This window comes from Ascidiella aspersa, chromosome 4 (genome assembly GCF_963924565.1).
Source record: "Ascidiella aspersa chromosome 4, kaAscAspe10.2, whole genome shotgun sequence".
NCBI lineage: Eukaryota > Metazoa > Chordata > Ascidiacea > Phlebobranchia > Ascidiidae > Ascidiella > Ascidiella aspersa.
In genome coordinates, this window is record NC_139450.1 from 2,709,057 (window position 1) to 2,725,390 (window position 16,334).

Below are 16,334 nucleotides of genomic sequence, written 5' to 3' on the forward strand. Positions count from 1 at the left end.
GCGCCAAAGTTTTGGGGCTGAAATTCTACGTCAAAATAGGACGATACAAGCGCCAACACGACAACTGTTTTGTGTAAACTCACCAGCCGGCGATATTTTACGCCAAATGACTTGGGCATGCACTCAACGCCAAGGATCTCTGTCAGGAAAGCACTAAAAACGCTATCGAATTTCTAATCTTAGCGCTGTTTCGGAAAATACCAGAATGTTGGTTACGCGTGAGTAAGCAAAATAGTACAGTAAAAAAAAATTTTCCATAAAAATTACGCACACCAAACATTTTGAGTCCAAAAAAGTCTCGAAAATGTCAGGTAACTTAATTTGTCACTTTGTAAAAGACTAATACACCGTATTTCAATCAACAGTTATGTAATTTTTTTCTTACCATACAACATATTAAACTCTGAAAAAATCGAGTTTTCTTAACTTTTTGAGATTGGTGTCTTGTCGGCCTTGAAAACTTTTCCCTTCGTTTTATAGATTTATTTTGTATTCCGTTGGAAAATTTAGCCAAAAACATTTTTTAAATCATAAATACTTCGGGAACCCTGAACACTTTTCCTTTCATAAACATTATTTTATAGTACCAAATGCTTTTCAAAGAGAGGTATAACTTGGTTTATTACGTAGACTGGACTTTGAATGTATTGTCCAATTGGACATAAGTGTATATAGACTATTCCAAATCTATAAACGCAAATACAGTATTACCTAACTGTTAAGTGCACCATCCCTGTTGGTCGGCATCAACACATCTACAGCTTGAACTTATTAGCCTGCTGCTCTATAATATACTAATTAGTTTCGGTCTTCGAAAGAACGCATTTAACAACGCATTAAACGTTTTAACGTGAAAAAGGAGAATTTCGCGGAAATCATCCGGGGCTAAATTTAATCCACATCCAAGAAGTAATTCCGTTTTAGTAAACTAAGGCGTGGTTGTTGTGTATATTTCAAGAGGTTATATTTACCATTAACTCCACTAAATTAAAACTAAACAAACTGCCTTACTAATTTAAAGTGCACTTTGTCAGATTGCTACATGTTGTCTACATTTAAAAAAATCAACTTAATTCAAGGAATATAGCATACAGCGTAGCAAAAACACGTAGCTATGAGTATTGTGACAAAACGGTCGGCTGTCACAGCAGAATTGGAACTGATATAACGGATTGAACTAGTAGAAACGGAAAGCGAATGCGTTGCGAATTAGCTGCTATTAACTTGCCAACTGGATTCGCCAGACCGGGCCATCAAGGAAAGAGAAAATCCAAATGTAACATTTAACGCTGTACCATCAAGCAAACACGCTTAATCGCACGCACAAACAGACATAGGCTATGCGTCGCTGTTACATACGACTACCCTTCATTTGGGACGCGAAAAACGTCCCGAGGAATTCATTGAGCAGCGTTTTTCCTTTAAAATCTTCCCAGGATGCGATCACGAGTCGACCAGCAACCGCAGAACGTCTGACACTCGTGCAATATGTTAACAGCACGTGCTGGGCTTGTTATGTTCAATGTAGCGTAAAGGGGCCGTGCATTCCTTGCTTAGCGGTCATGAACTCCAGGGGTAGCTCATCATTGTACGGCACGATGTACAGTCTGTTATAGTACCGTAACAATTTAAAACAATTATCACTAGCCAGAAAATAATCGCCTTAATACGCAATTCGAATTCCTAATCACGAAACTGTACCGGTAGTTATAGTTGCTTCGCGTCGTTTGCGATAAACCAAGAAACGCGAAAACAAATTACCACATTGCATGTGTTCCATAAATGGAAAGTTACTTTTTGCATGTTAGTAACAAATCATTTGGACTATATCAGTGGTAGGCAACCGCCGGTCCGCAATTAGTTCGTTACCGGTCCGCAGCAGTGTTGCCAGATTAAATTTTGAAACGTACAAAAACAATTAAACCCTTTTTTATATTTAAAACACACTCACTTTCGTTTAAATATACTCCTTGGTTGATCTTTATGATGAAAAATAACAATTAGTACCAAGCTCTCGTGAGGTTCAAAACAACGTGTGCTGTGGCCAATTTTTTTAAGTTGCATATATAGGCTAAAAAAAGTCCAACAATGAAATGAATTATTATTTTGATATTTAAGCAGGAAAGGTTTCAAAAAATCTATGGTTATGAATTTTAATTAGTTTTAACAAGACTCTATAAAATGACAGAAAAAAACAAAAGGCTGAATGTATTTTCTGACATTGAAAAAAGTTAAAAAATCTGGCAAGCCTTGTACGTAATTTTCAGGTGTACTCTTTCATTTTTGCCATTAAAGTTTTATATTACGCAACTATAGAAAGTGTCGTGTAGGGCTGGTGTTCAAAACCTTATCTAAAATACATTATTATATAATACAAAGTGTGACTTCTTACAAAAGAAGGGCCTGGAAAAACGTCTTGAAATAAGCCGCAGACTGGGCTTAATTGTTTGGAGGGCCGGATGCCTCCCGCGGATTTAAAGTTCGCATTGCAAAAAAGTTGTAATAAATCTCGTTGATAAACATTTATGTATATTTAATGCCGCTCCGCGACAAAATTTCAGTTTTAAACCGATCCGCAGGGCAAAAAAGGTTGCCGACCCCTGGGCTATATGACGAATATCTCACACCGACTAAAAGGTAAGGAGGCATAAAAACTTAAAGGTCTTACGAATCATGGGATCATACCAATAGCATATTTACTTGCAGCCACAAATGAGGTAAATCTCGCGTAATGTAGAGAAATGGCAACATTGGCCTTGTTTTTCTTCTATTTTAACATAACGGTTAGTGACGCAGGGATTCGCACAAGGTGGTCAGGTTATTTTGGGGTGAGATATTAATTCAATCACTGTATAACACGTGATCAAAGACAGGTTAATAAATGGCTTTGGTACTTCAGAAGTAGCGACTTCTTTTATAGCTGGTTGAGATTTATTGGTTTTGAGATTAGATCACAAGGGGTGTTCAACCTCGATCGTCATATACACCTTAAAAACTTAAAAAAAAAAACTTAAAAAAAAATATTTGACCATAATTTTGCAACAGTAACTAAAACAGTCTTGAGTATTAATTAATAATATAAGGCTTATTTTTCTTTGTATTGCGCTCATCAAATATCAATACAACAAGCATCAACGCTGGTGTAGCGCCCTTTCGGTGAAAACTTCGGTTATTCTGTACGAACAGCCAGTTGTGACGCCACATGTTGGCGTGCCTGTGTGCACCATCCAAACTGGCAACATATTTCCGCTGCGCAGTTAATTGTTCAGAATTTCCTGATTTGAGATTCGTGTTTAAACCGCGTTGTTACGAAATATTAATTAGCGCCATCTGAAATGTGTTGTTTAAGTTAGGGTTTCCCAAACTTTTTGGACCACGGACTATTTGTGAATCTGTATTTTCGCGGACCGCAAAACAAAGCAAAAAATAAATAAAACCAAATTTTATTTATTTACAAAACTGACCCTTCAATTGGAATTTTCCGTAAACAGCTTTTTAACTACAACGAAGCGAAAGCGCAACAAGTAAGATTTACGATAGTGGATAGCAAAAGTTATTGTTTGGAGGGCCGGATGCCTCCCGCGGATTTAAAGTTCGCATTGCAAAAAAGTTGTAATAAATCTCGTTGATAAACATTTATGTATATTTAATGCCGCTCCGCGACAAAATTTCAGTTTTAAACCGATCCGCAGGGCAAAAAAGGTTGCCGACCCCTGGGCTATATGACGAATATCTCACACCGACTAAAAGGTAAGGAGGCATAAAAACTTAAAGGTCTTACGAATCATGGGATCATACCAATAGCATATTTACTTGCAGCCACAAATGAGGTAAATCTCGCGTAATGTAGAGAAATGGCAACATTGGCCTTGTTTTTCTTCTATTTTAACATAACGGTTAGTGACGCAGGGATTCGCACAAGGTGGTCAGGTTATTTTGGGGTGAGATATTAATTCAATCACTGTATAACACGTGATCAAAGACAGGTTAATAAATGGCTTTGGTACTTCAGAAGTAGCGACTTCTTTTATAGCTGGTTGAGATTTATTGGTTTTGAGATTAGATCACAAGGGGTGTTCAACCTCGATCGTCATATACACCTTAAAAACTTAAAAAAAAAAACTTAAAAAAAAATATTTGACCATAATTTTGCAACAGTAACTAAAACAGTCTTGAGTATTAATTAATAATATAAGGCTTATTTTTCTTTGTATTGCGCTCATCAAATATCAATACAACAAGCATCAACGCTGGTGTAGCGCCCTTTCGGTGAAAACTTCGGTTATTCTGTACGAACAGCCAGTTGTGACGCCACATGTTGGCGTGCCTGTGTGCACCATCCAAACTGGCAACATATTTCCGCTGCGCAGTTAATTGTTCAGAATTTCCTGATTTGAGATTCGTGTTTAAACCGCGTTGTTACGAAATATTAATTAGCGCCATCTGAAATGTGTTGTTTAAGTTAGGGTTTCCCAAACTTTTTGGACCACGGACTATTTGTGAATCTGTATTTTCGCGGACCGCAAAACAAAGCAAAAAATAAATAAAACCAAATTTTATTTATTTACAAAACTGACCCTTCAATTGGAATTTTCCGTAAACAGCTTTTTAACTACAACGAAGCGAAAGCGCAACAAGTAAGATTTACGATAGTGGATAGCAAAAGTTATCGAAATCATTAAGCTGTGAAAAACTGCGGCAGTTGTCTTTGAAAGGGTACGTACTGTACAACGTATATGTGTGACTTTTTAATTTCTTGTCGTATCACCACGGACCACCTGTGCAGTCGTCGCGGAGCACCAACGGTCCGCGGACCACAGTTTGGGAAACCCTGATTTGAGTGATGGCATTTTATCATCTTCGGTTCGAACATCAACTCCGGTTCGAACATGGTTATTTCAAAACCGGTTCATAAAGTTCCGGTTCAGATACAATATAATTTGCGTTAAGTGTCAAAATGTGGATCGATAAATGTAGAGAATAATCTTTGAATTGTAAGCCATTTAATCTAAGTTCCGTGACTTTTTAAAAAAACAGCAACTAAATATTGTAATATCTAAAAAATAAAAAAATGAACGATTTTTTTATTCAATATTCATATTTTTTCATAAAATTTCGAACATGGCGTAACTTAACTCTGTAAAATAGAAGTTGTGACGTCATGCAGGAGCGAACCGCTTTTGTTTACAGGTTCGGGTTCGGTTAAGGTTCAGGTACTTTCAAATTATTCAGTTCAGTTCCGGTTCGGCTCCTTAAAATCTTATAAAAACCGGTTCAGGTTCGGTTACGGTTCGGAAAGAATTGACCCAAAACCGGTTCATAAAGTTCCGGTTCGGTTCCGGTTCGACTCCCTGAAATTAATAAACTAAAATTTAATAAAATCGTAGGTGAACCCGTGAGTACTGATTCACCGTTTCTTCATTGGTAATAAATAGTAACTTTTAATGCTGTCATTCCCAAACTGCCATAACCTTGGTAACCAAATTTTTAATAAATCATAAATGATCGGCGTAGCTAAAGCTTCATTGGAATACCTGTTTTCTATACAGTACCGCACAAAATATTGCATGGTCGTTAAAAATTAACGTCTTGAGGAAATGTAATGTACCGTAGTTAATCTCAAAACCGTGTGCGGATTTTGTTGAAAAACTAGCTTTTAATGCTCAATTCAGGGCAATTTATTGTAATCAAAAGACCTATAGAATTTTCTTAGACTTTGTTATAATGCATCGGGCCCTGAACAATTTTAAAATAATTTATTGACACCAACAAAAGAATTTTTAAAGAATTTTTTTACAAATGTTCTTTATTATTTTAAATGTGTATCACTCGAATCACGAATTAAAACTGGGTAAAATTTGATTTCACTTTGCAATATTGGTTGCTTTATATTTATTCACCAGCATTAAAAATTGACCAAAACAAAACTAGTTTGTGCACCCATGTGTAACGGTATCCACTTGTGCTGGACGTTTTTATCGTTTGCAAAAGCGGGTTTTCAAAAATTTGTTTGTGTATTTAAAAAACTATTTTGTTAGAAATCCATCTGCAGTTATGGACAAAAAGTCACTTTATCGTCCAGTTTCTGATAAAATGACGCGGACAACGAGCAAAACTCTTGCTCAAGGTACCCTTGGAACGGGAAATAAAACAAGAAAGGTTTGCAATATCTAGTTATGGTTAAAATGGAAAATACTGTATTTATAACAGTTGTTATTTTTATGTGCAGAAAGAGACTACAGCATCTTTGCATTCTAGTACCAAGTCAAATAGAAGTAAGTTTAAGCCATTTTCTGATTTCTAGCGTTAAACAAAAGATAAAATAATAAATATCGACATGTTTTGTTTTGGGCGCTCTTTCACTATTGTACGTAAAAATTAATAAATAAAAAACTTTCTTCAAATGCCGCATACCACAACGCACATTGTTTGGGTTAGGGTGCAGGTTTTTGCTTAGTTTTAGTAAAATGTTTGGAACTAATATAAAGTAATTTGGCGCTCTTTCACTATTGTACATGAAAAGTTATGCAAAAAAAACAAACAATAATACCGCATACCACAACGGATATTGTTTGGGTTAGGGTGCGGGTTAGCGTTTGGGTGAGGGTGGGTCAAGTAATATTATGTTTATTATTAATAATAGCTTGACCCACCCTCAACCAAACGCTAACCCGCACCCTAACCCAAACAATATGTGTTGTGGTATGCGGCATTTAAAGAATTTTTGTTTTTAATAATTTTTACGTACAATAGTGAAAGAGCGCCAGTAATTTTTAACATCATAATGACGTGATTATAGGTATAATTTATTTGTCGCGATTCCCGGGAATTTTCATTTTTCAATCCTGTTTCCCCGGGAGTGAAAAAATCCGGGAAAGTGAGTTCAAACCTAACCACAGGCTAGTTGTTTTTCTAGCTAACCTTATACTATAATTCTGATTAGGGTGACTGATTTCTGTAAGCCTTTTCTAAGGCATCCAATGTACTAACAAAACAATTAACTGTTCGCAGGTGACAGTCTTGAAACATCAACAGCAAGAAACAAATCCAAAGTGATCTGTCATTCTCCTCACGTACATCACTCAAAAACCACAGGAACGGCACATAAGGTCACCGTTGACGTCCCGCCGACCATTTTCATCACCTCAAACAACAGTTGCCATGGCGACAGTGGTATCCACAACTCTAACAGCGTCGGAATTGACGATACGCCTTTGGATCTGTCATCCACGGCCAGGCAAGTTTTTACCGGAAAGGATACAAGTCCGAGATCGACGCTGACTGCTCAATCCACTGTTAAATCCACATCTCCCAGGAATGTATCTTCAAGGGTTAGTTCTGTTCCTAACCGAGTCAATCCTGGCCTTACAAAGCAAGTTCCAGGTAAGTTTTTGTGCATGAAGTTAAACCTGAAGTCATCAAACCTTAATGATTAAACGAAGTACAGAACTTAGTAAACTAAAAATCAGTCATTTTTTTAATGGTCTGTTTTTTACCGTTTAGATTCAGGCAGATTCTGTTATTCGAATGAAAATTCTGTACATCAAACTTATTTGATTTTTTATGTTCAGCTACTGGAAAAGAAAATGCCTTGAAACGCAAAAAAGTGGTAAAGGTCGTTGAGTCACGGTACAAGTCGGCCACAACAAAGTCAAATCCGAAACCGAATTTGCCAACACATGCCAACAACACTTCAAGGTACATTGACAAGCTAGCATTACTAATAAAATCAGTTCAATTGCCTCTAGAAAAGCAAGTCTGGTGGTAAAAAATGGTTATGAAATGGCAGATCATAATTAATTATATGCACATCGGTGCAGCTGTTTTTAGATTTTTGTTGATAATTGTTACGAAGTTCTAAGAGACTGCACCTTTTTTCATGCAAGTACTAACTGCTAATTGTCTGACTGCCTTTAAAAGGGCTATTACCGAAATCAGTTGGCCTAATCTGGATTTTTGTAATGCAAGCCGGGCCAGGTCAAAAACATCTAGTTTGCATTTAGGTTCAAACTCACTACCTCTTACAAACCGGAGCCGGGCTATGCAAACTAAGCTATGAAGGCTCTGTTGTAAACTTGTAACTGGTCCCATAAATGAAAGACACACACAACAATATGTGTTTAATAACATCTGTGATCTAGCCCCTCGGAAGTTGCTTTATGACCAACGATTACGGCTTCCGTATCAATAGTACACCGAAAAGCCATCGCAGACTCGCCGAATCTGTCGATCTATGATGCAAGCAGAGCAAGCCAGAAAAACAACTGGCCTGCAGTGAGGTTCGAACTCACGACTTCCGGTCAAGCCGGGACCGTCGCTCTACCAACTGAGCTATGCAGGCTCAGAGAGGAGCGAGTCGAGAAACAACCATGCGCCAATACTTGCACATTTTGTTAGTACAAGCAACTTCACACTGGGGGATCATCAGTCCGTATCAATCAATGAAAGACACACACAAACATATGTGTTTAATAACATCTGTGATCTAGCCCCTCGGAAGTTGCTTTATGACCAACGATTACGGCTTCCGTATCACATAAACTTTATGGTCCCATAAACTTTAACAACCATAACACCATTGCCTGCCGGATTCTGTTTTGCTAATTTTTTTTTTAAAGTTACAGAAGTAGGCCATTTTTAAAAGACTGTTGGAGAATTTGATAGCAAATTTTGTGTTTACTTTCAAGATATAGTTTGTATGACAAGTCAGCTGTTGAGTTTTAGACTCTGGTATCACTTTTTTTATTTGCAGCAAATCAAGACCACGGCCGCCAAGTAAAGTTGAGGTCGTACCAACACCAGCTGTAACAAGAAGCGAAATGTTGGCTAAAGTTTCAACTCCGAACGCCGGTTTTAAAAGCTTCTTTAATGCTGATGTTTCTAATGTGGAACCCTACAGAAAAGAAGGTTAATTGTGCTGGGCTTTGAAAAAACTAAGTAAAACTTGTAAAGGTTAAAACAAGCCGCTTTTCTATTAAAAAGTTTCTGAAGCCGCTATGTGTTTTAAAAATACCAATATACCATTATCTGCTTCATTGATTTTTACCCCTGAGAAGTATGCAAATGATTTTAAATAACCCTTTTTTAATTATAAATTGTGACTGTATAATTAATATTAAATGTACAATAACCTCAACAAACGATATTTGGAATTCAAAGAACACTACAATTTTGAACAGTACTAGCTAATACCAATATTTGCTGTTCAGTCTTTAAATGTAGGATCCTATTGTTAAAATTACTTCCTATAACATGTCAAATTTAATTTCTGCAGTTTAAAAAGGTTACCCTTAAGTTAAAGTAACACTCAATAAAACGAAATGCACTTTCATTGCAGTGCTGCATGCGGCGCAAAACGAAAGTCACTCTGCGTCAAGATTGCCACAGCAAGCCCAGCAACATGAGACGCACAACCTGACGCAATCTAATGTTGACCTTAAATACAGCGCCTACCTACGCTTGTTCTACCTGCGCCACAAAATGCAACAAGCATTTGAAAGCAGATCTCGTCAGGTTTGAAAATGGGTACTGTTTTGTTGTCTATTTAAACTGTCGGGTTACCTAAGCTTAAACACTTTCTAATGTAAGGAATCTCCCATAGACAAAAAATGTAAAAATGATTTTTGCTTATATGTACTGTTTACCAGACATAATAACAATTAAAAACATAGACCTCTGGTAATTGTTTTTCTTTTTTAACATTTCGGCGACCTATTTAAGCCGCCTCCTTAGGGTGAAGTACGTCGAACGCTCATAGTAAGAATTATCGATTTTGAATGATTCTCTGCCTTGCTTAAATTACAGATAAACAAATATGCGCTTTCTAGGGTTTGGAGGAGCTTTCGTTTCTGGTGGATTCCAACCTCACGCTCCAGGAAGAGCTAACCTCCCTGGAAGAGGAGGACATCATCGTGCGTCACGAAGAACAATTGGAGAAGACGCTAGAAGCACAGATCAATGCTCTTGCTCCTGTCATCGATAAACTCGACAATGTGGGAGGTACCTTGTCATTAGTTGAATTAGATTTGATGAGACGTAGTAAGAATATCAAACCCCATGTAGCAGTAGGAAGCATTCTGAACTCCTTTCATCGACAAACTGGCTGGTACAGTACGTTGTCATAACAGGGTTGGAATTTGTAGTCGCCCTCTCGCAAATAGGGCGAGTGGTGTTATTAGACCTTGGACTAACTGTTGCTGCCAGGCACAGTATTAATAATTAAAAATAGCCCCTCTGAAACACCCTAAAGAAGGCGATTTGAATAGAATACCGAAACGTTGGTTAACTGCTTCCGTCATTGACAAACTCGACAATGTGTTTTGATGAGACGTAGTAAGAATATCAAACCCCATAGAGAAGTAGGAAGCATTTTAAACTCCTGTTATTGACAAACTCGACAATGTGGGGCGTACCTTGTCATTGTTTACAGCAGTTGGTCCAAAACTTTTTGGCTCGCGGCACACTTAAAATATCTTAACTATTTTTAGGGCACACTTTTGACAGAACAACAATAGAGTAATTTTACAATCGCCCTTAACACTCGACAAACTATATACAAATGTCTCAATATGATTAATCTGTAATGTATAGTGCGTATTTAAGTCTAAAATAATTGCGTGTATGCCTATTGATAATACATAAGCTCTATTTTCCGAAATTACAAAAAGTTTCGCGGCATTGTACAATCTCTCGAGGCACACTAGTGCGCGGCACACAGGTTGGGAATCACTTCTTTACAGGGTTGTGATTTTGCACTCGTCCGCTCGCCAGTGCTAGTTCAATTCGCTCAGTGCGAGTGCTGATTAACATCCACTCGCCCGATTTGCGAGTGCTGTTGTCTGACCTACTGGACTTAACTTTTGCTACCAGTCATAGTAAATATTCAAAAACATATCCTCAAAATTGTAATTGTTACATTTACCCTAAAGAAGGCGATTTGAATAGATTACCGAAACGTTGGTTAACTGCTTCCGTCATCGACAAACTTAACACTGTAATAGGTGCGTTGTCATTAGGTATATTTGATTTTAATGATACGTAGTAAGAATATCAAACCCCGTATAGAAGTAGGTGACATTTTGAGCTTCTGTCATCGATAAACGAGGTACCTTGTCATTACAGGGTTGCCACAAAGTCACAAAAAGTCTTTTGTTTCTTTAAAAGAAAAGTCTTTGATTCTTTAAAAGTCTTTGAATTGATTTGTTTATTGACTAGTCTTTGAAAAACTCTTTTCTAAAAGTGTTTAAATTTTTTTACCAGCAGGTTTTGTGATAAGTGCAGTTACAAAAATGTGTTTTAAACTTGCCGTTAAAATTAAAAAATGTTTTTTTATGGGTTTGACCATGGCATTTCTACTGTTTTTAACCATTTCCTAAATTAAAAAAAAAATCCAATTTGTTTTTTTTAACACCTCCAAATTTCCTTTTAAAAGTCATATCGGATGTTATGACCCCCAAAACTTAAATTATTTCTTTAAATAACGTACTGGCATCGATACAAGCCAAGTATCGGACATGTGTTCATACTACAGCCTGTTATCGTGTATCTCAACGGTTATCGAATTTCGATACAATGTTATCCGGTTGTTATGGATCCCCTATAACTTACAGACAAGTACAACACACTCGTTGAAAACCTCGATACCACTCGTCACGGTCTGCCGCTTCGTGACGTCACCGTTCCTGACGTCATCAAGCTGGAAAGGAATTTGCTCAAGACCAGAGAGATTCTGGGTGACGCATCGACCCTAATAAGGACCCACGTAAGAACCTTGTTTTGTTTTTCCTTATTTGTCTAGTTCTAAAACGGGTTATTAGGTGACACAAATTGTATTAAAATCTCGACAAGCTTTTGCACAACCGTGCTTCATTTTTGACTTTTACCTTAATATGAAGCACATTGTGCGAAAGCTTGTCGAGAATTATATACAATTTGTCGTTATACAGTGCCACCTGATTTTTTAAATCGCCGTATTTGTCTAATTCTAAATAGGGCAACCAGGTAGCAGTAACACTATACATAATATAACGATAAATTGTATTGAAATTTTGACAAGCATCATCATTAGTTAATGTAATGTCTTTCTCAAGATGATGTCGATTTACTAGACCTTTTTGACTTAGAGATTCATTATCAAGCAACTTTGTTAATGGCCGTATATGTTTTATACTAAATAGGGTGATCAGGTGGCATTAAATAAAGACAAATTATTTTAAAATCTCGACAAGTTTTGGCTTAACTGTGCTTCATCAGGTCAAATTTCTACCTTGACCTGATGAAGTACGGTTGTTCGAAAGCTTATCGAGAATTCAATACAATTTGTCTTTACATAATACATATAGTACTACCTGATTACCCTTATAGTATCAAGCTACATTCCTATTTCTAATACCAGAGTTGTAATGACTCAAGTCATTGACTCGAATTAAGTGCACTTAAGTCACTGTTTTCGAATGACTTTACTTAAGTATTTTGGGTAATAAAAAGTCTTTAAGTTAAGTCTTTTGGACAAATGGCTTGACTTGGACTTAAGTCATTTTGTCAAATAACTTGGGATTAAATTAAGTGATTTTCATTAAAATGAATCTCAAGTTTTGCACATTAAACACTTTTATTGCTGTTTATTGCGTTTGTGAATTTACTTTTATGTCAAATGTCAATGACATGACTTGAAATTTACTTAGGCAACCGATGACTTGGACTGGGGACTATTTGCAAAATATTTAACTTGGACTTAAGTTATTATTTTTTAAATGACTTAACTGGGACTTTCATTTCAAAGTGACTTGTTTACAACACTGCTTAATACGATAATCCTATATAGACCGACAGTTGTTCCGAGGCCGCTACAAAGAGCAGAGACCTACAAGCGTTAGTGGTCGAGCAGCGAAGCGCTTTGAACGAAACGGAGTCGAAATGTGCAGAAGTGAGCACACTCAGGGTCAAGCAGATGGCACACCGGATGCAACTCGATTTGGAGGAGCGCTGAAGTGAGCCATGACGACACCTTTTTCGCTTTTTTTCGTTCATTTTTTGGTCATAAATACATATCTTATCGTTTCATGAACGTTTGTTATGTAAAAGGAGAAATTGTGAGTTGATTTGAATAGGGAAATAATGACGGCCGTTCGAAGAGAATTTGCTATTTTTTTGTTTTTTCGTATAAAGTTTTTGGTAATTTTCATATAAGGACACAAAATAGGCGATGAGAGACATGTCAGAAAGCGACGGTTTATCAGTGGGGCGTAAAAATACAACTGGACAATTGGGATTTAATCATATTAAAATTTTGACAGTTTTACACGTGCGATACAGGGTTTTTAATTAAGCTTTTTACGCCGACACAACAAAACGAATGAGCTAGAAAAAGAGGCGATGTAAAACTACATGATAGAAAGCGACGATTTAGCAGGGAGACATTAAACTTCCTTAGACTGAAATACAACAGAGCTCTACACACTTGCATTGCAAGGCATTCATTTTATAATTCGTATAGTTACGTGCTAATTATTTCCGCTAGGTTGTGGTAAAGATTAATCGGAGCTTATCCAAATTTAAGTTAGTTTCAGTGGCCTAATAGAAAAAGGCACAAATGCCCGTCCGACTACAATTCCTTGTAGCATAGTTGCCATTCTAGATTATTTTAATCTAGATTTAGATGTTTTGGTTTGAATCTAGATGTAGGATTATACAATCTAGATGTTAGATGTTTTTTTAGATTATTATAAAAAAATATTGTATAATCTAAATTAGTGACAGATTCGCTATTGACGATAAATATTTCAGTAATTTCAGTTTTTTTTTGGCAAATTGAATTTTCAGTAACTCGTCATGTTCTGTAAAATGTTTTATAAAGCAGAAATCTTAAATCTAAAGCATCAAGCAAGTCCCTTTTTTATGCAACTTTATACGGCATTAAGCCAACGCGCCTCAGGCGTTGATTAAGCTTTTAATGTTGATTTTTTGTCCAAAAGTATTGAATATTTTCAAAAATCATTTTTAGATTATTTTTTTAGATTTCTCCATAAAAATCTAGATGTTTTCAGATTATTTTTTTGGTAAATCTAGATGATTACTGTGAGAAAAAAATGGCAACTATGCCTTGTAGTCGAACCAGAAAGTTAAATTTCTTGAGTACCGGCAAATGTGTTTTAACAGGCGAAATAACAATTGCGCAAATATTGTATTTTTGCAATATATAAGATTTTTGACTTTTTTATTTAAGTGTTTTGGAATTCTGTTGTTTTTATCAAGAATCTGTTTTTTTTAATTAAAATTTGACGTTTTTAATCAACAACGTTTTTGACCCAAATCAGTTTACCTAAATAATTTATCAATGTCTTCAGGTTCAGACGTATTTATAATAATGTCAAAAAGACCCGATTTTAGTGAGGTAGGTAGCTGAATATAATATATTAGGTGTGCAAATTGCATACATTAGTCCCATTCCGTACTGTAACGCTCACAAATTATGACGTCATCAAAAAAAATCATGACGTCATCGCCCCGTTAGTCACCCAGGCGAGGTCGCCAGAGCGATATTTGGCAAGACCCGAAAGTTTACCCGGAAAATTCATTTGGCGCGCTCAAAAATCAATTGTTTTTGGCGCGCCCGATGGACTAATGACACGAGCATTGTGACGTCATAGCCGACGCCGGAACGGGCTTGTCACGAATACTTGTGTCGTCACAATGAAAGTTCTAGTTCCGGTCTTTGCGCCCGAGCTAATTATGTAAAGCGTTGCTGAAAAGAGTAACAATGAAAGACAAATAGAAAGTAGGCGTTCTATTTTGGTTGGCAGCAGATTGCAGCAACTTAAGCAACTGTAGATGCAATTACTTCCTCACCACTCTATAACAATATAACACCACTGTATCGAAAGTTGTTTAAATAACTTACAAGTAGTACCAGAGAAAGAAAGCCAGACAAATTGTAATAATTGGGCTGACGGCAGATTGCAGAATTTGAGTATTAACAACAAATTTGGTATTGTAAAGTGCTGCTTGAAAAAGAAAGCTCGCAAAATTCTATTATTTTGGGTTGACGGAAGATTGCAGCGACTGACCTTGCTAGCATATTGTGGTCTACTTGAAAAAGTATTAAAACTGTGGTATTTTAGTATATACATTGTGAAATGTGAGTGTAAACGAGTATGTTAAGCGTGTATATTTTGGGTTGGATTTGCAATAGTTTGCGACTAAATTTAACAAAATGAAAAAAATCAAAATGCTACCTTGTTAGCTTAAAATTAAATAGTAGGTCGTTCTTAAAAGGCCGTTTTAAAAAGTACGTTATTAAATTAACGAAAAGCTTTGCTGGAAGAAGCAAGGCGATAAAATAAGCTACTTAAGGTTTGAACATTTTGCAGTGTTTCGACAGAAAAGGCAATTACTTTAACCTTACTTAGGCCTATATACGCTATAAACTATTTTAAAAGTGCTGTACCAGAACGTGGGCAATTGAGTTAATGTAAGAAGTTGCTAGATTAAAAGGGACAAAAGCACAGAAGTGCCAAAGAAGTGGCTAATTAAGTGAACACAATGCTTTGTCAGTGAATGTGAGTTAAGGATACGATGGCCAGCGAATGGTTTGGAATAACTTAAAGAAGTGTGCAAATGATGCAATGTAAAACGCTGCTAGATAGCAGTGCGTTAATAGTGTGGGTTTAGCAGGCTTTGGTGTTTTTCTAGTGAACGTTAAGGAGATAACCTACGTTTTTTTTATAATACAACACTTTGTAGTATTTTGAAGTACTCAGGGAGAAAATATGCATATTTAAGCAGTGGCGTAGCCAGCCGAAAATTTTTGGGGGGGCCAAAAAGTTGGAATTTTTTGTTTAGCTTTTGTCATTGTGTTAACTGTCGTAACGAACACAATTAACATTGTTAGCAAACCGTTTCGAGCAGCAACTGACTGGGTGTCAACGCAGTACTAAAAAAACAGTCAAAGAGCAAAAACTGTCTAAAAGTAGTAAAACTACATTATTGTATAGAAAACGTTATATTGCGTTATCATGTGACGTAACAATGTATGACACCTGAAGGTGTGGCATGCCTGTGATCGACTGTTGTGGTACTTCTCATAAATGCTAAAGAAAACAAGTTATTAAGAGTAAAATGTTCATAAATTTTTTTGGGGGGGCATGGCCACTCAAGCCCCCCCTGGCTACGCCTATGTATTTAAGACTAGTTTAACACAAAACAGGTACTAAACCAAAACTCTATCAATTCCACGTGTATCACAGGTTCTTGGTAAAGTAAATCATCGAATATTAAAAAAAATTTTAATTGGTGTTCCAGTTTTACCTTTTGACTGGAACGCTGTAGTGGAAAAC

At 36.5% G+C, this 16,334-nt stretch overlaps 1 protein-coding gene across 1 annotated transcript; it reads left to right on the plus strand.

Annotated features, from left to right (window-relative positions):
* Positions 1–5,997: 5,997 nt before the first annotated feature.
* On the plus strand, positions 5,998–12,988 carry LOC146146642 (uncharacterized). The gene is made up of 9 exons (XM_083386933.1): positions 5,998–6,159; positions 6,230–6,275; positions 7,012–7,383; positions 7,572–7,698; positions 8,753–8,907; positions 9,338–9,513; positions 9,828–9,999; positions 11,610–11,761; positions 12,824–12,988. Exons 1-9 carry the CDS (start codon positions 6,055–6,057, stop codon positions 12,986–12,988), a joined length of 1,470 nt encoding a protein of 489 aa, XP_083243059.1. The 5' UTR covers positions 5,998–6,054.
* Positions 12,989–16,334: the final 3,346 nt, after the last annotated feature.